Source organism: Pteropus vampyrus, unplaced genomic scaffold (assembly GCF_000151845.1).
Source record: "Pteropus vampyrus isolate Shadow unplaced genomic scaffold, Pvam_2.0 Scaffold151, whole genome shotgun sequence".
NCBI classification, from domain to species: domain Eukaryota; kingdom Metazoa; phylum Chordata; class Mammalia; order Chiroptera; family Pteropodidae; genus Pteropus; species Pteropus vampyrus.
In genome coordinates, this window is record NW_011888932.1 from 2,645,587 (window position 1) to 2,669,838 (window position 24,252).

General features: G+C 39.3%; 1 protein-coding gene across 1 annotated transcript in view; it reads left to right on the forward strand.

The window, feature by feature from the left end:
- The window catches only part of ROR1 (receptor tyrosine kinase like orphan receptor 1), a 165,054-nt gene that overhangs the window by 133,049 nt on the left and 7,753 nt on the right, over positions 1 to 24,252 (forward strand). The window contains exons 7-8 of the mRNA XM_011369609.2: positions 804 to 1,049; positions 13,422 to 13,633. Of these exons, the coding sequence (XP_011367911.1) occupies positions 804 to 1,049; positions 13,422 to 13,633 (458 nt within the window). The remainder of the gene's footprint in view (positions 1 to 803; positions 1,050 to 13,421; positions 13,634 to 24,252) is intronic.

Below are 24,252 nucleotides of genomic sequence, written 5' to 3' on the forward strand. Positions count from 1 at the left end.
ATGTATGTATGTATGGAGGCAAGCCCAAATGACTATTCCTTTGAACAGTTCCCATTCATCTGGAATTAAATTCAGCGGTAATCTTTTAGCTTCCTTTTGGTAGTTAATATTATTTTATTAGTTAAATAACTTAATGCAACTAAAGTGCTTAGAACTGTGCTTAGCACATAATAATAGCAGTGTCAGCATTATTACTATTATTGCTATTATCTTGTCATTACCCATCCAAATTTCATTTATTTCAACTCAATTAGATTTTTGCAGTGCTCTCAAGTGACAGCCCCATGGTCACCCAGAAGAAGTACTTAATAGGCCCTGCTTCTCAAGGGTGTCCGGTCCATTAGCACAAAGATGGCCTTAACTCCTGTTAGAAACCCATAGTGCACTGCCCCTCATAAACATTTCTCTGCGAATTAGATTCTTTATCGCATGATTCATGTCTAAGGCCATCAAGCAGAAATGGAAAGAACAGTTTAGCTTGAACCTTCTCTGAACCATTCACGAGGAAATTACTCCAATGCCCCAGTTCTGATTTTTTCTATGTTCAATATTAAAAATACTTGTGGAGTACCAGTTTTATTCCTGAAGCGTAAGCTTTAAATCCTCCCAGGAATGTAACTGCAAGGCAGGCCCTGTGTCCCAGCCCAGCAAGCATGGAGACTGCCCACATGGCCCCTGACCAGCAGGAGAGCCTTGGCCATAAGCTTAATTTCACATCCTCCATCCAGAACTTGCTGGCTGGGAGCTCTGGCATCTCCTCTGTTTCTTTCTCACAGTTTAGGCTTTTCTTTTGTGTTTTTCAGATCACAAGTGCTATAATAGCACAGGTGTGGACTACCGGGGGACTGTCAGTGTGACCAAATCAGGGCGCCAGTGCCAGCCATGGAATTCCCAGTACCCCCATACACACACCTTTACCGCCCTCCGTTTCCCAGAGCTGAATGGAGGACATTCCTACTGTCGCAACCCAGGGAATCAGAAGGAAGCTCCCTGGTGCTTCACTTTGGATGAAAACTTTAAATCTGACCTGTGTGACATCCCAGCATGTGGTAAATAGCAAATCTTTGCCTTTATTGTATTCATTCACCTTTAGAAGAGCCCCCATTCCATCTCCCTTCCCTTCGGAAATTGATAATGTTTGTCTGATCTCAAACTATGTTTCGAGGATAGATAAACCTTGCTATTTCTCCATAAAACACCTGTCAGGGTACCAAAGCACACTCACAAGGAGAAAAACTGCTTTTATTCCTGCAGCTATTGTATTAGTGGATATAACAGACACCATTTCTCCAGAGGCACAGGTGAAAGAAACATCTTATCACAATCATTCATGTAAAAAAAAAAAAAAGACATTACTCACAGTGGTTCATGTCCAAGAACATCTTTGTAGCACAGCAGCTGTATTGGAAGCAGAAAGAGAACTATTTTTCTTGTGTCCTTGAGAACACCCACAAGGTAGGAGAAAGTTATAACCATTACTCAGTTATCCAGGGCAATCTGTGGATAAACTGCCTTTTTGTCTCATCCTTTTACCGCAGAAGTATAAAATGAAAAAAAAAATGCAATTCCTGAATTAATTTGTTACTTTTTCTAGAAAATGTTTGGAATATAGGAAAAAGAGAATGAAAATGTTGGTGAAACCTGGGGTTTGGTACTCTTTTAGAAGTGATTTATCTTCCTGATCCTAGTTCTCACAGATAATGTCAACCGGGTTTCCCAGGCATTGTGGGAGAGTCAGGATGTCACTGCTGGGAAAGCCACAACAGTAAAATGGAGGTAATAATGATATACACCTAGAATAAGAATAAATGACTGGTTAACTGAAAAAAATCCTACGGTGTCTGGAAGATAGTAGATGTTTAGTAAATATTAGCTATTATAATATGTAGTCAGTATATAGAAAGGAATCTATTGTAATTAGTGGATAGCCTATGTATATAGAGGAATGCTTGCTCTCAGCTTACTTAATATTGTTTGAGAGACTGCTATGGAGTAGGGGGGTTGAAAGAATAATAAAATGTGATTCATATTACAATCAGAATGCAGCGTGTATGATGCAATAGAAGTTAGCGTAAATGTTATGGAACGAAGAGGAAGCTAAAACATACTAAAGAGGCCCATAAGAAAAAGTAATAAAAGTATTAAAAAGAACCCTTAGTAATGAAAATTTGGGAAACTATTATTCTACAATTTCATTCTTATGTGTTACACGTATATGGTAATGTCGTCTTCTCCTACAAAATGGTTTTATGGATGGTTAAAGATGCCAAGTTGGAGAAAGGGGTGACCAGACTCCTTTTGTCTTGCTGAGCTTTAAAATGCCTTCATATGTTGCATAAAGAACAAATTATGAAGTTAACTCTTCCAGAGCCACCGCTGGAAACTTCAAAGAAAATTATGCTGTATTTTTTAAATGATTTGTACTTAATAATTTATGACTTTTCCTACATGCTATATTCAGCATTAATAAGAAAGGAATAAAAATAAAATTAGGCTTATTATCATTTACGTAGTTGCCCCATCCCTTCTCCTAAACCAAGTAAGGTATGAAGATCTGTAAGAGAGCCAAAGATGAAAGCAACTTATTGCGCACCTTCTGTGTGCCAGGCATGATGCTCGAGGTTTTCATAGGCTTTATTTATCCTCACCCTCACACTGTGACAGTTGCTACTAACCCTATGTTGCTAATGAAGAAACTGAGGCTTAGAGAGCCTCAAGGTCAATGAGCTAGTAAATGGCAGGTCTATCAACTCCAAGCTCATGTTCTTGCTACTCTATTGTGCTGTCTCAGAACACTGATGTGTGTCCTTAAGGAGATCGAATGAATTATTTTAAGGAAGAAACACTCTAGGTGAATGCCATTGTCCTTTAGGTGACTTCTGACCCTTAATTTTCAACTTATGCCCATCTAAAGTAGGGAGGTAATTTACTCATAAACTAGAAGATTTGTTGATTATCTTATTCAAGCTTTATTACAATTTGTTTAAGTCAGGATTATAAACTACACTGTAAAAGTATTGGTTTTCATTTCCATGGCCTTCCTGAAGCAGTCAGACCAAATGCATGCTCTGAGGGATGAAACAAACTCTCAAACAGTCTTTCAGATTCTAGACAGAGAGAAAGATCACCTACATCTACAAAACATCTACCATGTGTCTGCATCATGCTCCGTACTTTACGTATTCATCTCTGATTAAAACTCATAACCACACTGTGGGGTAGGTGATATTAACATATTCTACTGAAGTTCAGAAGGGCTGAAGGACTTCTCTAAATTGCACAACTGATGAGATTGGACCTTGAACTCTTACCTGACCAAACTCAAAGCTCATGCTTTTTCTCCCAGATACTCTGCTATTTTCCATTTAAGCATTTTTTTTTTAGAAATAAATAAAGACAACAGATTCAACCTGTGGATTCCAGCATACTGATTTCCATAATATATTATGACATCAAAAAATGTTCCCTTGCTAATGGAAAAATTCATCGTAGTATTACTCGGTATATTATTATAGTATTAATCAGTGTAGCGATGTTGGAAACCCTCAGACTATTCCTTTCCGAATGTTAATCTGCAGAGGGCACAGTTAATTCTGAGGACTGGTTAATTCTAGTCATGTGAGAGATAAATTTAGATGAAAGTTAAAATCTAGAGATGACAAAGCAGTTTTCACCACTTACAGAAATATATATATATATTTTTTATTTTCATTTCATTTTGAAAGAAAACAGTTCCTCTTGAATTCTTCAGGCCAAGCCACAAGTACATCCATTAAAGGGACAGGGAATCTGTGACATATGATCAATAAGAAACTGCTGAGAGGCCAGTGGCTCCTCAGTGTGAGAATTAAAAAGGACAGCAGGTCGGCATCAGCTGTTGTTCCAAGGCAAGCCTTCTCATAATTGCCCCTGGATAGCCACCGTCTACCAAAATAATCACAATGGAGTCCTACTTTGTAACACTTCTTCGGAGCATTTGATTTTCTTTCTCATTTTATCCTTACAAAAATCATGGAAAATAAAGCAGGAATTTCCTGTCATATATTTTACCATGTGAGAAAATCAAGGCCCAAGGGAATGGCAGGACTTACCCAAGATCACAAATTATTAGTTCATAGAAACCAGTCTCTCTCCTATCTCTAGGGCCACTCACTGCTCTTTCTACTCCACCAGTGATTTTCAAACAGGAGTTTTGCCTTCCAGCGAACACTTAGCAATGTCTGGAGATACTTTGATCATCACAACTGGGTGGGGTTGGCATCTATTGAGTGGAGGCCAGGAATGCTGATAAACATTCGAGAATGCGCTGAACAACCCACACAAAGAATTTTCCAGCCCAAAATGTCAATAGTGCCAGGGTTGAAGAACCCTGAAGCTGGATAAGAATTATATAATTTATACTATAGAATACAGTATATTGTATATATTGCATGTATTATACAATTTAGACCATAGAATAACAATAATTTTTAAACAGCAGTTACCATTTATTGAGTGCTTATAATGAGCCAAAGACTATGCTAAGAGTTATGCATTAGCTCATGTAGAATAGTTCTATAACCCTACGAGTTGGGTTTAATTCTACCCAAGAAAAGAAATCTGAAACTTGTAGGGGTTAAGTAACTTGTCCAAGGCCACATGATTAATAAGAAGTGGATCCGGGGCTCAGACCTGTAACTAGTCTTTTAAACACTCTAATTTATGTACGTATGTGAGTGTGTATGTGTTTGTGTATATACATAGGTAGATAGGTAGTTAGATCGATAGAAAGATAGATAATAGATAGATGATTGATAGAGAGAGAGATGATAGATAGATGATAGATAGATAGATAGATAGATAGATAGATAGATAGATAGATAGATAGATAGATAGATACCTAGATGATAGATAGATAGAGATATTGGGAATAACTTTTTATCTTACAATGAGTTGTAAGCTTGTGGGGCAAATTTGAAATGAGTCCTTTTCCACCTCCCTCCCAAATAGGATGGAGTCTCATGGGAATGTTCCTGCATTCTTTAGTTAAGTCAAAGTTAAGGAAATTTCAGAATCTCCATGGGGTTTCTCATTTTCCTACTGATAACTTTTGTTTTTGTTTCAACTTAGTAAGGCTAAAAGAAGCATAGGCCTAATTAAATGCAGAATGTGAGCATTTGTTGTACTTTCTAGAATAAAGGCAATTGAAAACACTCTGCCACAGATCATTTTATCTGTGAACTTTCACTCTAAGACAGAACATAAAATTAAACACAACCAAGTATGTCTGCTGTGAATTCTGGGAACTGGCTGTACTAGGACTGCGTGCACATGCCTGGGCAGTACTTGGGAAAGTGAAAGGACAGAAGAGAGTTTGGTAAGATCTGATCTCTCAGCCTCCCTGTCTTTTCTTTCCTATCCCAGGCATCTAACAATTAGAACAGTTAATTATATATTCAGTCACTCACTCACTGAAACCAGTATGTGTTGAGCTTCTATCTACTATGCTTCAGACTTTGTGAACAAACTAGATCAGACCATGCCCTTATGTAGCTTACAATCTAGTGGAAGAATGGGATGAAAAAAAAAAATATGAATCACATTAAGCACTGCTGCTGCATGGTTCCCAACATTTATGTGCTCTGTTATGTGCTTTGCATTTTAATGATAACTGCTGCTCGTTGAATACTGTGCTAAGTTCTTTATACCAGCATCAAACTATGACTTAGTTTATGCTCAATAAAATATGTTGGATTAATTAATCCTCATAGTTACCACAGGATAAAAGTATCATCTGCATTTTACTGATGGAGATGCTGAGGCGATGTTTTCACTACAGCTAAGAATCAAGCCAGGTCCACAGGACTCCAGGTCTAGTCCTCTGTTCACCATGCCACAATTACTTAAAAAAAAAAAAATTTTCTATATTATTCAGAGAAATAAACATTCCTTTACCATTTTCCTCTTCCCTTTGATTATGAACTCTTTGGGTCTTTGGGATGATGTCCACTGATAATATTCACAGTTCCTCAGGCACAGGAATGGAGCCCCCAGCCACAAAAAAAAAAAAAAAAAAATCTACTCCGAAAGACCCCAGGGTGTTTGACTTAGTCTCAGTCCTGATATGGACAAGCTCCCCCAGCAGCTCCACGCAGGCCTCGCAGTGTTTGCCCTGTTCCCGTTAGGTCCCCGCTCTCCTCCCTTCCCGGCAGCCCCAAGTCCCCAGTCCTCAGAGTTGGCTATCTTCCCTGCAAACCTCCATTCACTACACTTTCACCTCTAGCCACTATGGCCACCTTCCAAGCCAAATACTCCGGGTTGGGTGGAAACTAAGTCGAAAAAGAAACATTCGCCTATGTTCTTTCCAAGTGGCACGTAGGCACACCTCCCAGGTTCCCCGTTTCACCATAGCCCTTATCACTGCTTTTCCATGTATCTCTGGGGCAGAACTGTGGAAAATGTCTGCTTCTCTGAGAGCTCCTTCTGCAGTGATCTGGTGATTTTAGTTTGCTGTATTCTACCACATGGTTTATGTTTTCTCCTCCACTAATCGAGATCCCTTATTTGTTTCTTTCTGGAATTGTGTGGGGAGGCAGAACCTTGACTGTATTGGTGTTCTTATTTTCAAACTTTGGCCCTAGATTTTATTCTAGATCAAGTCCTAAGGCCATATTTTATTCTAGCTCAAGTTCTTCAGCTAGCCAGCCTAGCATGTCTGATTCACCTCTAAGTGAAGGTTTCTCCCTCTACCAAACAACCAGAACTTCAAGCAGCAGTGTTGTTTTTATTCCTAAACCATCTTCACTGAAGAGTACCCACTGATAAGAAAAGTAGTCAGCCATTTGGCTCCATTTGGAGTTTTTATACCTGGCCTATTGCTTTTGTATTTCCTTTTAAGTCCTCGCCTCGCAGCAGTTTGCCAAAGAGCATGTTGCCCAGCTCTGTGCCTGAATAGCCCTGACTTGTCCTGTAACCTCCCAAACACCCACCCTGAGTTCTGCTTTGTCACAAACCATTTTCTACAACGCGGTGGTTTACAGTTCGGGACAAGGCAGATGTTTTCCAGATTGCGAACACTGCAGTTTTTAACTCACTCTGTCAGCAGCCTTCTCCCATATTTCATAGAAGACCTGTTGTAAGGCAATTTGTCTTTCAGCCATTTCTTCAAACCAAAATTGAACGTTACACAGTGAATTGGATGGTGGGGAGGGGTAAAGGAGGAAGGATAGAGCACCGCTTTGTGTTGTTTGAAGCTTTCCGGAAGAGTTGTTTTTATAGTAGAGATTTTCAAGATGTACTTTGGTCTTCAGTTATTATACATTTTCAGCAAAGTAAAGAACAATAGTTACCCAAAACATATAACTGAGTCATGTTCCATAAACATTTTGAACCATAAAATAGTTTTCTCTCAAAGATTTTTTTTAATCGTACCCAGTATATATTGAGTCTTTGCCTAGTATGTCAGCTACTCTAGCAATAAGCTTTTGGAAGCTCTCAGCTCTTTGAGCCAACCAGCATGTCAATAGAAAGTACTTCTAGTCATCTTAACCCTTTGGTGACAGAATTCTGGTGTAACACCACAACGATTGTTGTTATTGGCTTTGTATCAGTCAAATTTCTAGCAGGAAGTAAAAGGCACGAATAAACAGACTAAGGAGAATTTTATAAAGGGACTGTTTATAATGATGGTGACAGAATTAGGGGAAACCAATAAGGTGCAGGACCTGGGGCTAGCAGGAGTGGGAGGCATTACCATCCTGAGCCTGGAGAATCAAGGCAATGATCAGTTACCCCACCCCGTAGAGTATGGGTGAGGCTAAAGAGAGGCTGTCCAGTGCATGCTGTGCCTTTTGGTAGAGGGCTACAGGTAACTCAGTAAGGAGGGAACCAGGGGGGAAAAACACATCACCATACTCTCTTCTTGCCCCGGGCATTTCTTCTTATCCTGCCAATGACTGGCATTGGCTGAACCTAACTGGAAGCCAGAGAACAAGGGTGCCCATGAATATGGTTACACGCACAGAGCTCAGCCTCCGCATAGCCAGTGCTGGGTAGACAAGGACTGAGGCTGGACCTGGTGGGCTGAGGGCACTCAGCTTTACATCAGTTGCTTCATAAGAGAGTTAAAAGTTCTCCGGGGCCTAAATAAGGTATGTCAACTCAGTTTACAAAACTAGAGAAACTTGGGAGAAACCGTAGAAATTATCTAGCCTCTGCTTGAACGTTGCCAGAGACCTCAAGAGGCGGGGACATATCTCTACCCAAAAGTGGTTATGGAATGGCTCCTCCTGCTCAAAATCTGCTTTTGTAAGCCAGAAACCAAAACTTGTATGTGAAATCTCCCAATTTTTAAAAATGTCCACTAATTAAAAAAAAAGGAAAGGAAAAACACCTAATAAGGAACAAGTCTATCTACTGAATCTACTTTATAAACTTGGTGTCTTTTTTCATCCAAATTTGAAGACATCTATCCCATCTTTCATTTGATTTTCTATTTGATCTAGAGTGTGTAGCTCTTCTAACTTATTCATCCTCCTCCTCTGGTTGTTTATTTCTTCAAAGGCCTTCTTAAAAACATAACTCTTAGAGGAGAAGACACTTTGTATTGTCTTAATCAGAACAGATAGAAAAGAAACATGATGTTCTTGATCATGACCCAGTATTGTCAGTGAAGGGTATCTTGTTGCTCTAAGTGCCATACATGAAAAATTTTTGGAGCAGTGTCATCATGCTGTCTCTGGGTGCAACTGAGCATTCAAGTCTTCACTAAAACTTTTTAGTATTTTTGGGGGGATGGGGTTGTTACATCAAAAGTTATTCAGTAGATTTGCTTAGTCACAGATTTTTCTAGGCAAGGTCTTTAATCTAATTGCAAGATATAACATGTATTTGTAAAATTTCAACCATTGGTTTTGGGTCATTATTTAGCCCGTTGTGTATGATCATCTACAATTTTATTTCTATAGTCAGTTAGGTATCTTCCCTAGATATGGGCCATTTTCAAGTTTGAAACATGTCGAGAGAGTGATTGGCTGGACCCAGCATGCCCACCCAAGGCCTAATTACCACTGTTTCTCCTTTGGCTTCCAGGCATATACTTAAATATCACTGCTGCAGGCCCTTATCTACTACAGACTCACTTATTTTGTAGTTTTCGAATAATAAACGGTAGCAATTCCTGTTCATTTGCTATGGTTTTTAAAATTTTTTCAGATAAGATCATAATTTAACTTGTTTAATTTCCTTTGAATTCTAAAGTTCTGTAAGATTTCTTTCCACCTTTGCCATATTTCAGATCTGAGAATTTTCTTGTTTTAACTCAAAGTAATATCCCAGTTGCTGTTTCACTTTATAAAAGTACCTCTTGAATAAGAAATCATATGTACCTTGCCTTAAGCCCAGGATAAGAAAGTCTTTTCCTGGGGGTGGCTCCATGTAGTGGTTAGTACATCTGCTTTACACGCAGAAGGTCCTGGGTTCACGGACCGGGCCGCTGGTGCACCAGGCCCCAGGTGCACTCTGCAAGCGTGTGGGAGGAGATGCCCTGCCTTCAGAGATCCAGTTCTTAAGGAAAAACGGCAACATCCATAGGTCAGGGGTGGAAGTGGCAGGGAGGGGAATTAAAGAGGGGAAAAAAAAAATCTTTATTACATTTAATTAATAATCAAAGTATGGCATATCATTGTAAAAAGAAAAAAGGAATGTCAGATGTGAACTGTGATACCAAATTGTTGATTTTTAAAAGGAAATGAATCGCGATTCAGACTAAATTGTTGGTTTCAAAAATCCCAAGCATTTAACTTGATGTAACTAATATGTACATTTAACTTTTAAACAGTTATTCCAAAGTATTAAAAATCTTCAGCATTCTAATTTTCAGCCAATTTTATTTGCAATGCATTGGACGTGTCCATTACCCTTTAAAGTGCATAAGAAAAACAATGTCCATTATTCTAATGCGATTCTTTCTAATAGTTTGATCTCCATTAGATATTAGCCTTCATTGAGAGAGAATCTTGGACTCTTCAGAATAATGATGAAAAATAATTTCATAGAGTATGTTAATATTTATTAGTAATATAATTTTAAAAGCACAGAAGTATTGAAGGCAGACAGGCTTGCATTCCAACCCAGACTCTACTGCTCTCTAGCTTTGTCAAATTATTTATTCTTTCTCAGCCTCAATTTTTCCACGTGTAAAATCAAAATAGCACCAAGTACCAGGTTAAAATGAGGAATTAAAATGCCAGTACATTGAAAAGAGGTTAAGCAAATGTTAATTTTCTAATTTTCCATGAGTAACGTTAGTTGTTCTCAGAAATGTTTTTACATAAAATTTTTTGAGTCAGACACTGACACCCCTTCCAGTCAAATGCAGAGAGCTGTGTGGGAAAGTAAGCCGGTTGTATCTGTGAACTTATATGATAGGCCTGAATTTGCTTTCTGTCACTTCCAACATGACCACAAATTGTTCTGCTTGATTATTTCACTTGGCAAGAAGACATCGTGCTCATTTGCATATCCTTAGTGTAATCAGTAAGAGCCAAGTTTGACTGTGTTTAAAGGATTTGGCTTCTTGAAGTTTGTTCTCCTGTAGACCTACAGGGGGATTTGTCCCAGACCTCTGTTTACAATCAAAGGCATTCCGTGAATAATCTGATATGCAGAGTACAGAATAGACTCCTTTGTTTGCTAGACAAGTGAGAACCCTATTTTCTCTTGTTGCTAAAAATCTGGGCCAGAAAAATGACTAGCGTTAAACATTAGTACTAAAATAGCTTCATTCCTTTTGTAATCGTTACCCTCATAAGGATTTCACTGCAAGTCCAAGAATAACAAGAGGGATTTCCCCACCTTCGGTACTGAGAAATTTGAAGGTTTTTTATAATATTAATAATAATCATAGCATCCAACAACTGTGTGGCAGTTTTCAATTTTGCAAGATTCTTTCATGAATATTATCACTCATGAGAACCAAATAAGATTGATTAAGCAGGTGTTATTATTCCCCTTGAATAAATGAGGAGATGGAAGTCAGAGAGGTTGTTCTTGCTTAAGATTATTTAGAATTCCCATCCCAAAACTTTTATCCCTGAATCCATTCCTACTCTAAGAGTAAGGGGTAAACACTGAGTGACTGAGTTGTAATAGGTACTAGAATAGATACTTTCCATGTTACTTCATTTATTGTTTACAGCAATTCTATGAAGTAGGTATTACTATTTCCACTTTACAGATGAGTTTGCTTAGAGAGGCAAAATATAGATGATAGATACTCTTCCATGTGATTTCCTGGTATCTACCCACCCACAGACATGTTGTTACTAAAGAACCTGAGACCCAGTTCTTAATGACTAGAATGATTAGAATGGCCTCCCAGAGAAGCCTGGGTTATATGTTTACCTGCCACAGTATATAAAGTGTAAGGAGTTTGAAAGCAGCATATCCGGCAAAGCTTTAATGTTATTTCCCACATTTTATACCTCCCTTATCATTCCTACTTCCCTGAAACAAGAGAAATAGTACTATGAGAAAATAGGTGCAAAACAACAGCCATTCTCAAATTACTGTCAGTGGAGTGTAGTAGCTAAAGCAGGAGGTGTGAAGCAAGACCAGCAAGTCAGGAGTCCCAGCTTTTGAACTACTAGCCACATGTCCTTGGGCAAGTTACTTAACCACTCTGTCCTTCCACTTCCTTATATATAAAAATGGAGATAGGGATGGCAACTACTTCATGGAGTTGATTATGAGGATAAAATGAATGAGTTAATGAAAAATGCTTAGAACAGTGCCTGGCCTGTATTATTAATAGCTAAAAAGATTTTGTGCCAGTAGAAGATAATAAATAACAAAACTTATGTTTATTGTGCTCAATAAGCAGAGTTCACCTATCCCCAAGTCCCTCTGAGGGTTAACCCACAGAGCACAGTCCCAACACCCAGATCTGGGTACCTTTCCTAACTTCTCGTGTTGAGTCTGTTTATGTGGGGAGAAGACAACATAATTCATTACTGCACTATCTCACTGAACAATAGGCTTCCAGAGAAGGTGTATGCAACTAAAAACTGTAGTGTATTCCCGATTACATGTACTAGGGAAGCTCACTATTTAAAGGGACACTTTGGATCTCTTCACCACTCTATTCATACTTCCCCTATAGCATTTCCAATGATATATTGTAGTTATCTTTTCTCTATTTTTCTTACCAGACTATGAGTTCCTTAAGAGTAAAGGACTTGCCATATTTAATTTTACATTCCTAGTACCAAGTGCGTGGCTGTAGTAGCTTTTGTTCGTTGACTTATAGAACAAGTAGGAGGATGAGCGAAGAGATACATGGTTAATTCTTATGTTAAGAAAATAGCCATTTGAATTTTCTGTCAATCTGAAATTTCAAACTCTGGATTTTCTTAAAGCAAGATAGCTGATAAGGTTATTGGTGATCAGGGCATGCATTACGTAACCCCTCCAAGTACCGTCCCAAAATTCTTGTTCATTTTACCAGTCAAATAATTCACTAATAATAATATATACCCAAAGTATTTAGTTTCAAAGTTCAGACTCAAACCAATAAAAAGTATGCCTCATGTCTTTCTATATGTATTATATTCTTTTCCAAGCAATGTTAGGTACAGTGGATGTATAAGATTTCAAAAAATATACTTCAGCGTGTTAGCACTCATAATTATTAGGTTCATATGAAACCATTTAAGAAGAATTCTTGGGTTTCAAAAAAGTATCAAGTTATACAGTGATGCTGTGCTGGAGGGAATTATAGACACCATTCAAAATAGATACCTGACTTTTGTGGATGAGAAAAAGAGAGGCCCAAAGATGTGAATGATTTGTTCAGGGTCACACAGGACAGCAGAGACTGAGCTGGCTCTGACATTAGGTCCCCGTATTCTCAGGCCAGTGGGTTTGTGGACACTGGAGCCAGGATTCTTTAGCGATGCCGATTCTGGAAGATCCAGGGCTTGCGCTGTACATCCAAACAAGCCAAGACAAAGGCATGATTTCTGGAACACCGTGTTGTGGTGGTTGATCTGGGCTGGCGGCCAACGGAAGAAGAGCCCTGTGGTACATTACTGCTCTTGGATGTATACAGTTCATTCACATGGCGTTTAACTTTTAAGGTGTTAGAGAAATGCAGGTCTGCTGCTAAAGAGGCAACGTCAGAGGGGACCCACACACAGGCGAAGCCTTTATAATCTCCCTCTGCAATTTTTAAACATTTGAACTCTAGACTTTTAAACTTCAACAAATTATGTTGAAGGTTTGATAGAAACACATTGTAATAAGCAATAGTTCTTTTTTTCCTCACAGTGGATTGGTGTGTATGAAAGAAGAGGAGGTCATTTAATACTACACAATGTAATATTATACACGTTATTTAAACTAGTATAACTTTTGTTCTTTTTTTTTTTTATTTCTGAACCCAGATTCAAAGGATTCCAAGGAGAAGAATAAGATGGAAATCCTGTACATACTGGTGCCGAGTGTTGCTATTCCTCTGGCCATCGCTTTACTCTTTTTCTTCATTTGCGTCTGCCGCAATAACCAGAAGTCATCATCACCACCTGTCCAGAGGCAACCGAAACACGTCAGAGGCCAAAATGTAGAGATGTCCATGCTGAATGCATATAAACCCAAGGTAAAATTAGCAGTGCAGAGCTGCATTTATTCTCTAGGCTTTAGGTTAAAGCAAACTTATTACCCTCCTCAGCTTAGAAATCAAAGGATACAGAACCAGTTTCATAAGCGGTAAAGTATGTTTTCAGAGAACTATGTGTCTCTCACTTTGTCCAAGACAGCTCGAGCATAATTTCATTAGTGTGTCACTTCAACGTTCGGTCAGCCATGGCACTGCTTTACCACAGAGTTTGGCCTAGGAAGAACCCTTAGGCAATCATGTCTACCATCCCCTCAAGACTCAGAATGTGAGCTTTTTTTCAAAATTTCCAAGAAAGAAATTTCATATTCTTCCAATCAAAATGAAAGAGATAGACAGAGACAGAGACAGAGACAGAGACAGAACTAACATTATTCACTACCAAAAAAAAAAACCCTTTTTACTGTACAACAATGTGCATGTACTTATCACTAATGTACTACATACTTAAAAATGGCAAATTTTATTTTATGTATTTTTTACTACAAAAAAATATCCTTTTTTATCCTTAATCTAAGTCCCCTTTTCTTTGCTTTAAATATATTTTAAGAGAAATGTTGTCCTTCCGAAAATCTTTAAATGCTGTTGTATAATAGCCCACCTTAGCCTTCTCCTGTCCATGCTAAATCACTCCACTTCCTTTTAGTTGTTCCTCCACGTCTTTCAACATTTGGATTGCTCGAGGCCCTGGCAAGGAACCCAGGGTCACTGGCCCTTATGTTAAATGGAACGCACGCATCCCATCCTGAAATGCAACAGAGGCTTTCTCTCTGGAAAACCAGCACCTCAATCCCAGGCCTCTCAGCAAAGAGATTTCATTTAAATAATTTAGGAGTCTGAATCCAAAAGCCTGTCTTTTCTTCTTATTCCAACTCCAAAGGAACATTCATTCATTCATTCAATAAATATTTATCTTCTCTGTGGGTTAGTGACCATGTTATACTTTGGACCTTCGTAAAGTGAAGATGTATCACTTTCAACAAAATTTTAGGAAAAAAACATTGTCACACTCACATTAACTAATTCTTTTACCCAATAAGTAGAGTAGCATAATTGGGACTAACACATAACCCCCATTTGATTTGATTTTGCTTTGCAGTTGAAATTTTTTTTTTAACTTGAAATGTCTTAATTATGAAGTCATATTTATTGATAAAGTTTTTGGTTTTCTTAAATGCTAAAAATTCATTTTAAGTATTCTGTCCCAAGCAAAACCGCTGTTCTCTTAGGTGTGAATTTTTACCATAAAAAATCCCACAGGTCCTGGAAACTAGAGTTTACTAAGTGGCTTTGGGGACAGGTGGAGGTAGAGGTTTAACTCTTATGACTCCCCAGCTGCCAGCTAGCTGACTTACATACATCATACATGTTACATAACATTATACTTAATCCTTTCAAAGGTAGTAGGAAAAAATAGAGGAGTTAATATTATTGCATGTTCATGAAGTAACACTTAATTGACCTTTTACGGATTCCGTGACTTTAAACTCTGAGTGAAATAGCCTTCATTCTATGAGAATCTTTCCCTGTCATTTCTGTTATGAAAGGTTAAGAAGCCTTAGAAACAGCAGAACTCTGGGTAGAAGAGAGACCCAGATCAGCTTGGTTACAGCAGTCACTGTGCAGCAGCCACTGTCCTGGAGAGGTGGGCTCCTCATTGTTGTGTCAGGAGCCAGAAGAGTCATTTCCATTTGAGAAAATTATTGATTTTGTGGTTCTGCCTCAATCTTCAACTCAATATCAAAGAGCTAGTGATTGGAAGAGATAAACTGTGAATATAGGACTTTTTAACTCTAGATAAAGCCCTTGCACTTGCCTGACCCCATGATAACTTTTTCATAGAACAAATCACGCTAGGAAGGGGAAGTCAGAGGCCAGGTAAACAAGTAAATATGCTTCCTTTTGGTCAGTTTGGGCTGAACACTAACCACAGGCATCACCTGGATTGTGACAAATTCTTCAGAGTCCTATATAACAGTTGCAAGCCTCAGTGACAGAGCCTTGGTCCTGCCAGGGACATGTGAAATGTGGCCAAAGCAAAAATAGTCTGCCATTCTCTATGGACATAGAGACACACGTAAAGTATACTGGGATAAAGTTTCCCAAAGGCTTGGTGAAATAAACATTGTTTTCATCATTTCTGGATCATTTCTGAAGTGTGCCTTGCAACATCTCCCACTGTCACGATTTTTTCCGACACAGGGCTTTAGAATTTAGCCTTAATCAGCCCACAAGCAATTCTGAACCAGACTGGAAGCAGGAATGGCTCGAGCAGATTTGACTGGGTTGAGGGGAGAAAGGAAACAACAAAAACAAATGCAATTTTTTTTTCTTACTCTCCTAAGAGATTTGGCTCTACATTTGAGTTATTCAGTTGTTTGTTTTGGTTCTTACTGAGTGCCTTTCCTGGAAAAAGCACAAAGGACTTTGTAGACCTTAAAGAAAATTTCTAAATATAAACAGTCAATCTCTAAAACCGCTCTGAAAGGTCACTGACATATAAATATTACATGTACCTATAAAATCTAAAAGAAAGGGACACACATAGGAATGAAGGAGAAAAAAAGTCCTGAAAACAAACACCCTATAGGAGTGAAATCAAAAGGATATTTGTTGGCTGGGATGAGAAAGGAGTGAAGGATGGAAGCTGGTCTGCCCTGGCCTTTTTCTTATTTCTCCTTGGCCAATTCGAAAGTCACAGGTTCCAGGATTCTTATTTATCTAGATGAATGTGCCCCTCAGGGTTTAAACTGTCTGTTTCCATCTCTCTCCACTTGCTGAGCTACTAAAACCCCCCTGAGTGTTTGGCTTAAAAAGAGACTCCACTGAGAGATTAGAAATCCAGACCCTTCAGAAGCGACACCAGGCCACTGCAAACAGACTGGCTAACAGGACCCGGCGTGAGTCCCCAGCGAGGCGGACCCTGCAGTTGGAAGTTAAGACTTTTGATGAGGCTCTCATTTCCTTCTGATCTGTAGGAGAAGAAAGGCAGGGGACCAGAGACTCATCTTCACTCAGCCTCGAAGAGTCAGGAGACAGAGGTGCCTCCCTTAACTTCAGCTCTAGCTGCCCTGTACCCAGCAGAAGCCCATTGCCTCTCTGAGCCTCAGTCATTTCGGTGTTCAGAGAAAGAAGCAGGCTGCGATCATGTGAAATACTGTTTATTGTCCTTTTATTTTGTTCAGCAAGAGATTTCAGCTCATTCCGTTGGATTAACTAATCTATTTTATCCATCTTTAAAATCCTCTGATGAATACTCCAGCGATGCATGAACCATGTAAGGTTTTTCTATTGCATTACAAATTTTACAGTCCAAGTGGGCGCTTTTTAAAAGTGCTACGGAAAATGAACCTTCTTTGAGAAACCCGAAAACCAAACCGTAACGTCCCTTCTCCCTGATTCTTTTCTCTCCCCACAACCTTCCAACTGTCACATGTCTGAAAAACAGAGCAGTCTTTAATGGTGTAAGTAAGGGAGAAAAGCTGTGCCACGTGTTCCTCCAAGAATTAGAACGGGGACAGGGCTTCTTCAAGCACAGGGTGGGCCCTTTCCTGTCCTCCGTGTGTGACTGCCCTATGTGGGATTTAGGCAAGCAGAGAGGTTAAGGAGTGGAGGAGTTTGAGAATGAGGGGCAAGGAAGAGCGGGAGGCAGAGCAGAGGTGGGGACAGCTACGCTGAAGCCTGCATAGGCCTGTCGGTCAAACCCCTGCAGCTCCCGGCTGATAAAAGGAATATTTGAGGAAAAGCAGGATTTGCCCACCTTTCTAAAACTGGTGGCTATATTTTATTTCTCATCTTACCCTCATCTCTTGCCATCTTCTCTGTTTCTTTTCTTCCTGGCAATTCATCTCTCCTTTTCCTTTCCAGCCAAAGTCGCTGCTAAATGTATGTCCACTTGATTATATTCTCTGGGCCTGTCCCTTTTGCCAGCAATATGCTTCCATTGAAAAAAACCTACACTTTTGAAACCCTCTGTACTTACCTAGTGTCACCACACTTGATACTAAAATGTCCTTAATAACTTTTTCCACTCACTACTTAAAGCCATTGTCTCCCCAGGCTTCTGAGCTCATCATTCTATTGACGTGGACCTCCCCGGAATCACCGGTGATGTCATTTAATCCAATGATCTTTTCCAAGTCTTCATCCTCTTCAGTTTCTCTGGAGCATTTGATATTCTTACCCACCATCTTGAAATACTTTTTCTCTTGGCTTTCCTCCTATCTCCTCCCTTTGCTTTCCCTAGCTCTTCTTCCTTTAATTCCCTAAATGGGCGCATTCTCTAATGTTTGCCAGTCTTCTTTTCCTCTTTCTTATTGCTGATTTCATCCTCTGGCATCACTTTAGCTCCCACTTGATATAATGATTCCCTAATCTGGAAGGACCAATCTCAAATTACAAAATTCTTTTTCCCAGACCCAAGTGTCCATACTCTCTGGGCCAAACTTGCCTTTCCAGCCATATTTCTTCTTTGTCTCTTTCTGAGAGGTAGTATGATATCCTTCAAAGAGCAAGAATGTAAATGCAGAGAGATATGGCACAAATACCAGCTTCATTAATGACTGTCCTTGAGGTCTTAAACAAGCTCTCTGAACTTCTGTTTTCTCACCTATAAAACAAGGATGAAAATAGTACTTAAAAGAGATAGTTTTAAAGTTTTTTATTGAGGTATAATTGACGTACAAAATTATATTAGTTTGAGATGTACGACATAATGTTTCAATATTGGTTTATATTGTGACATGACTACCACAGTAAGTCTAGTTACCATCCATCACCACCCATAGTTACAGAATTTTATTTTCTTGTGGTGACAGCTTTTAACATTTATTCTCTTAGCAACTTTCAAATATACAATACATTATTACTAATTACAGTCACCATGCTGTACATTACATCCCCTAGACTTCTTTATTTTATAAGTGGAAGTTTGTAGCTTTTGACTCCCATCACCCATTTCATCCACTCCCCACCCCGTCCCCTGCCTCTGGCAACCATCAATCTGATATTTTTAGCAGTTCGAGATAGTATATCTGGTACCCCACAGGTACTTAATAGCTAGAAGTTATTGTTATTTTTGTTATAACAAATATTATCATTCGTGATGATATGAATAACCACAAACCTTTTAATCAACTACCAAGTGCTGTGCACAGGATAATGTGGGTTGAAAGGGAATCTGTAGGATCTGGCAGCCCACAGCCTCAACTGGGGTGAGGAGAGAGGCAAGGGAGTCACAGCAAAGATTATAAAGGTACTCCTTGTGGCCATCCAGTTGGCATAAATTCACTGCCTCACACTCTGTTCATATCCTGGACAAAATCTATCAAGGTAGAGATAGTTGATAGTGAGGTCTGGGAGGCTGTCCAGTACAAAGCCTCAGCTTAAACCTATGTCTGTAGAAACTTTACTTCTAGGGAGAATGAGTATTATAAATGAATATATTATAAATGGGTATTATGAATAAGCTAAAGTACTTCCCATGCATTATCTCAACAGAATCTTTATAATAACCCTATGAAGTAGGTACTAATTTGAGCCTGATTTGGGGGGTGATAAAAGTGAGACTTGAAAGTAAGAGTTTCCCCAAAGTCACACGCCTAGGAAATGGCAGAGCCAAAACTCAAACCCGGGTCCACCCAATCCAGAGCTCAAGTGCTTCCTCATTTTACTCTCCTTCCGTAATTTCCAGGCTGACTGAAACACACAGGTCCGCGTGACAAGCGCATGGTGGCTCAAGCTGACATTAAAATTACTGGCATCTGTTCTGCCTATTTCCAGGCAAAGTAGAGCCTCTCCCACTGACATTATAAAGTAATTCCACCACAGAATCAACCCTGGTCACCACCAAACATTCATACCAACTATCAGAAATTTACGTTACAGAGCAAAGAAGTGTTTCTGATGTTAAATCATTTCCAGAGAAGTGCCGCTGAATTCTGGGCAAACGTGGCAAACTGTTGGTTGAAACTCCCTCTAGAATTTGCTTGCATGAGCCAAAAGGCACTTAGTTCGGCTGCAGTCTTTGAAAATGTCCATAACCTCCTAAAACAAAATGGTTGTGGCCGTTAAGCTTTTAAAATGTAATAATTTCCATTTATGAGTGGAGTCCGTTGTTTCACCATTCTAACACTGTTTACCTAAGTGCCAGTAAAATGCACGAGAAAGGGAAATAGGCTTTGGAGTCAAGCAGATTCCTGTCAACAGCCAAGTCCAGATACTAAAAACTCTCTATTTCGTGTGCTCTCTAGGGCTCTTGTGCCCAGCTCAGGCAAAGGCTGCTGTTGAAGATTTTGTTCATTTATCCCAGGTCAACTAATGGGGACAACAGAGGATCAACCAGAGTGAGGTCTAGATCTCAGGGACTAGAGAGCAATTACACCTTGACATTCCACCAGTGGGCCTCACGCTTTTAAAATTGTGGAGCCCTTTGAGGACTGAATGAAAACTGCCACTTCTTTCCAGAAAAATACTTCAGCTTTGGAGTCAGACGTAGTTGGATTTGAATCTTGGCATCACTACTTAATAGTCGTGCTTTTTAGGCAAGCTAAGGTAGTTCACATGCCTTGAATGCGTTGATTTCTTGATCCATAAAATGGAGAAATCATAGTATGAGGCTCTCACAGGATTATGATGAGGATTAAATTAATTCATGCATTAAACACTTAGAAGACGAGAGAGTGTAGTATAGTCACTCAGAAGAGACCTGGAATCTGAATTTACAACCCACTGACTGTGGAATCATTTAACTGCTCTGATCCTCAGGTTCTCCATCTGTAAAACGGGGATACTAGTAATAGACACCAATTTAATAGGGTTATTGTGAAGATGAAAGGAGTCAATATGTATCGAGTACTCATAACCTAACACATAAACACTTCCAAAAAAACTTAGCCATTTTTATGATCTCAGTGTTTGGCACATGGCAAGTATTCATTCAATACACACTATCTACTATTAAGCTCAGATGACAATCACCTAGAATAGGAACTGTGTCCTCTCCTTTCATGGTTCTTGCATGGTTCCTCATATACTATTCTGTATATATACTCTTTGGTATATAGTTTATATGGTATTAAAATATATCCAGCTATTAAAACATATCCCACACAATCGGCTGCATATGAAAAGAGAATGAACTAAAGACATGGCCCAAGCTGTAGAGTGATTTATATTTCAAAACCTTGAACCTGGCTAAGATAGTAGCCATGCAGACTATAAACTCAATAAATGCCAGTGATCTTACATTTTCCTCTAGCTGACATTTCGAAACCATCTTCTGAAGCAGTGTTAATTTCTCTGTGTTGTGTAAGTCAGAAGTGCTCAACCAGGTTTTTCAGGCACAGTGTGGTCATTCATCATGCAGAGGGCAGGGACCCAGATCCCTAAGCAATTGTCTGATCCAGAAAGCCATATTCGTATATTCCAGTCGTCCTCAAAGTGAAGCCTCCATTCTAGGATCATCCTCATCGCCTGGGAACTTTTCAAAAATGCAGACTCTCAGACCTACAGAACCAGAAGCTCTGGGAGTCTCTAGCACTTTGTATTTTAACAGGTCCCATAGGGTATTCCAGTACCTGCTCCGATGTAAACTATGCTGGTCAGTACTTGAGATTCAGAGAGCAAATAAGGCCCCAAGGAATATCAATCTCAGAGAAAACTGTGCTTCCTCCTATTACCCAGACTACCCTTCTGATTTCATTAGGGCCAAGATCTGCTTCATTATTCCTCTGACGTGGCTGAGGACAAATGCCACTGTGTGGAACCTGCTCTTCTCCTACTGAGGCTTGTGTCCAGCTAGAATTGGCAAATGTATAGCAAAAGAGATTTGTAAGAGGACAGCACTCTTGAATCATTCAGGCATGGGAAAGCAACCAGCCCAGGGGCTTCAGGGACTCCAGGGGGAGGTTTGGGGCAGTTGCATGAATATGAACTTCAATTCTTTTTCAGCACCTGCTGTTGGAGCCACCTTCCTATTCCAGAGAACTGCCTTGGGCTCTGGTTCCCTCCTCCTCATGTAGTTCTGCTTTTTATCCATGTATCTACTTCAAGTTAGACTCAAAAGTAGAGAATTCATACCCTGTTCAGGTTAGAGGCCAGAAGTCACAGAGGGGATCCATGCTTCATACATATGTTGGTGGCCATCACAAAATCTTCAACCTCATTTCCTATGATAATTACTTATGTAAAGTAGGCAGGGAATAGAAAGTTAGTAGTAAGCAGTTTCACCCAGAGATGTCATTTCGAAGTATGATCACCTAAAGTGTAACTTTCCAAAGATGGAAAGAGATAAAGTCACTGAGTCTGTCCTTATTTACCTGCTACCTACATAATTAGAATTTTTAAAAACCCTACCCATGGTTCAATGCCTTCCTGTCTAAAGGTAACATATCTAAAAAGGGTCACATGTCCCCACTTGGTACTCATCACTTAGGTGAAAGAAGCCACCAACATCAGCCTGGCCTCACTATCAGCAGTTTAGACAGTACTACAGTACTCACATCTGACTCACATCTAAATGACTCATATCTAAACTGTTCTCCCTATAGTTAGTTGCTCTTCAGAATTTCTAAAGGAAGAAGCACAATCAAATTTAGGATAATGTATCAACTTCTACATCAACTTTGATTTTTCTCCCCCACTGCAAATTAGATAATTTTTAAAACCTCACTGAGGCAGATGTGTGTTTACTTTGAGAAGTAAAAACGTTAACATTTAAAACTGAAAGCCTGTTTCAGTTTTAAGGTACTTAATTGCCTTACAGCATATAATAAACCGAGCCCATCTTGTCATTCAACTAATGGAGGGGGTGATAAAGAGATAGGAGCCCAGGACCCTATTCGTTCCAGTTTTCCTTTGTACTGGGTTTACTTTGGCACCGTGCCTCATGTGTATTTTACACTTCTTTACATTTTGTACATCCCTGTATGACAAATACTTGTCAAACAAAAACTAAACAGATTTATAACCCCTTAACTTGAAATGAGCCAAAATTGAACTGCCAAAACTTTATGACTTCATTTTCTTTCATAGTTTTCCACTACATTGGTTCAAACAGACAAACCCCACTTGAGGTCAAGCAGAGGTCATTTCACTTTCATTACTAAAATATAATTTACAATATGCCAGACCTAAACAAGTTTAGCCTAAAGGGTTTGTATAATGTAAACCATCTGTTCCTCAACAATACAGCTAATTTCCTGCCGTCACCATACAGTCTACTGACTGCTTCTTTAAAGGTTTTTATGATTTTTTAACTAGTTCAGGATTTATGTAAAATTTGAAAATGAGTCTATAGTTAAGACTCATTTGTACCAAGTAACCTGAGTATTTTAAAAATGCAAATCGCTGTGTAAATTGTTCCCCTGAAACCAAGCTCCGAGCAGTTTTTTCTGAGTACTTCTATGCTGGCTGCTGCACAGGTGTTTCAAGGATTTTGTAAAATCTGCCGTTTTAGTTGCTTTTCATGTTTCTTTCCAAAGCAAATCCCCAAATTTGGTTATGACTGGGTCCGGTGAACTATTCCTTCTTCCTTCTACAGGCTGGAGAAGAATTGGGACTGTATGTGATATGGCCTACCAGGTATTTGGGAGATACGACGTGACGCAGTTGGGGTCAAAATATACTCTTTCATGTGTCTGAACAGGGAGAAAGATCATTTATAATTCCACCAAGTGACCACACACTGAAGGCTGACCTCGCAGCCCTGCAAGGTGTCAAGCCCCAGGTTGAGCCTTCAGAGACATTCTATGTCAAACTGGGATTACCAACCAGCCGGCTTCTCTGGTTTCAAACCGAATGGCATGGCCCAAAGCAGAAGGCCTTGCACACGCAAGAGCAGCAATTTTGGCTCTCCTGCAAATTCCTCATACCTTTTTAAGCCTCTTTCTCCATCCATAAAATGGCAAGAGTAGTTCTTTTTGCAAAGGCGAATATGAGAGAACGAATTTGCTTACCTCAGTGTAGGGGAATGCGGCCAGCCTTCTTAGCCATGAAGCCCCAGGGACCTTGTATCAGACTGGTGCCAAGGTCCTGTCCACCCCTTATTCTCTTCCAGCCCCTAGAAGTTTGGCCTGCTTGCTTCCTTTTCCCATCTGCCACCATCCGCTCTTTCACATGGGTTCTTATCTCTTCACCTCCATCCATATCTCCCAGAATCCTAGAAGAGCAAGCCAGAGGCCACTCAAATTCTCAGCCTCCAAAACAAAGTCTCTGTCATTTTTTAAAGTTTTTTTTTTTTTTTTAATTAACTACAGGAGAACAGAGAAAGATTAACAGGAGGAAACTTAAATATCTTTTTAAAAACATAAAGGGATTTATGGAAGATTATCTAGAACTACTTAAACAAATGGATCTAAATCATTTGCATTTAACTCCACTTTCTACATTACTTCCCTAATAAGGAAAATAAGATTGATTTGAAGAGCACTTAGTAGGTAGAAATTGTTTTCATACATAGTTGCATCTAATCCCTACTGTAACTATGGAAGCTAGGTATTATATTATTTCATAGATATGGAAATAGAGGATAGAAAAGTTAAGAAACTCACTGAAAGTCGGTCAGCTATTATATAGGACCTACCCCACAGGGTTGTTGTATT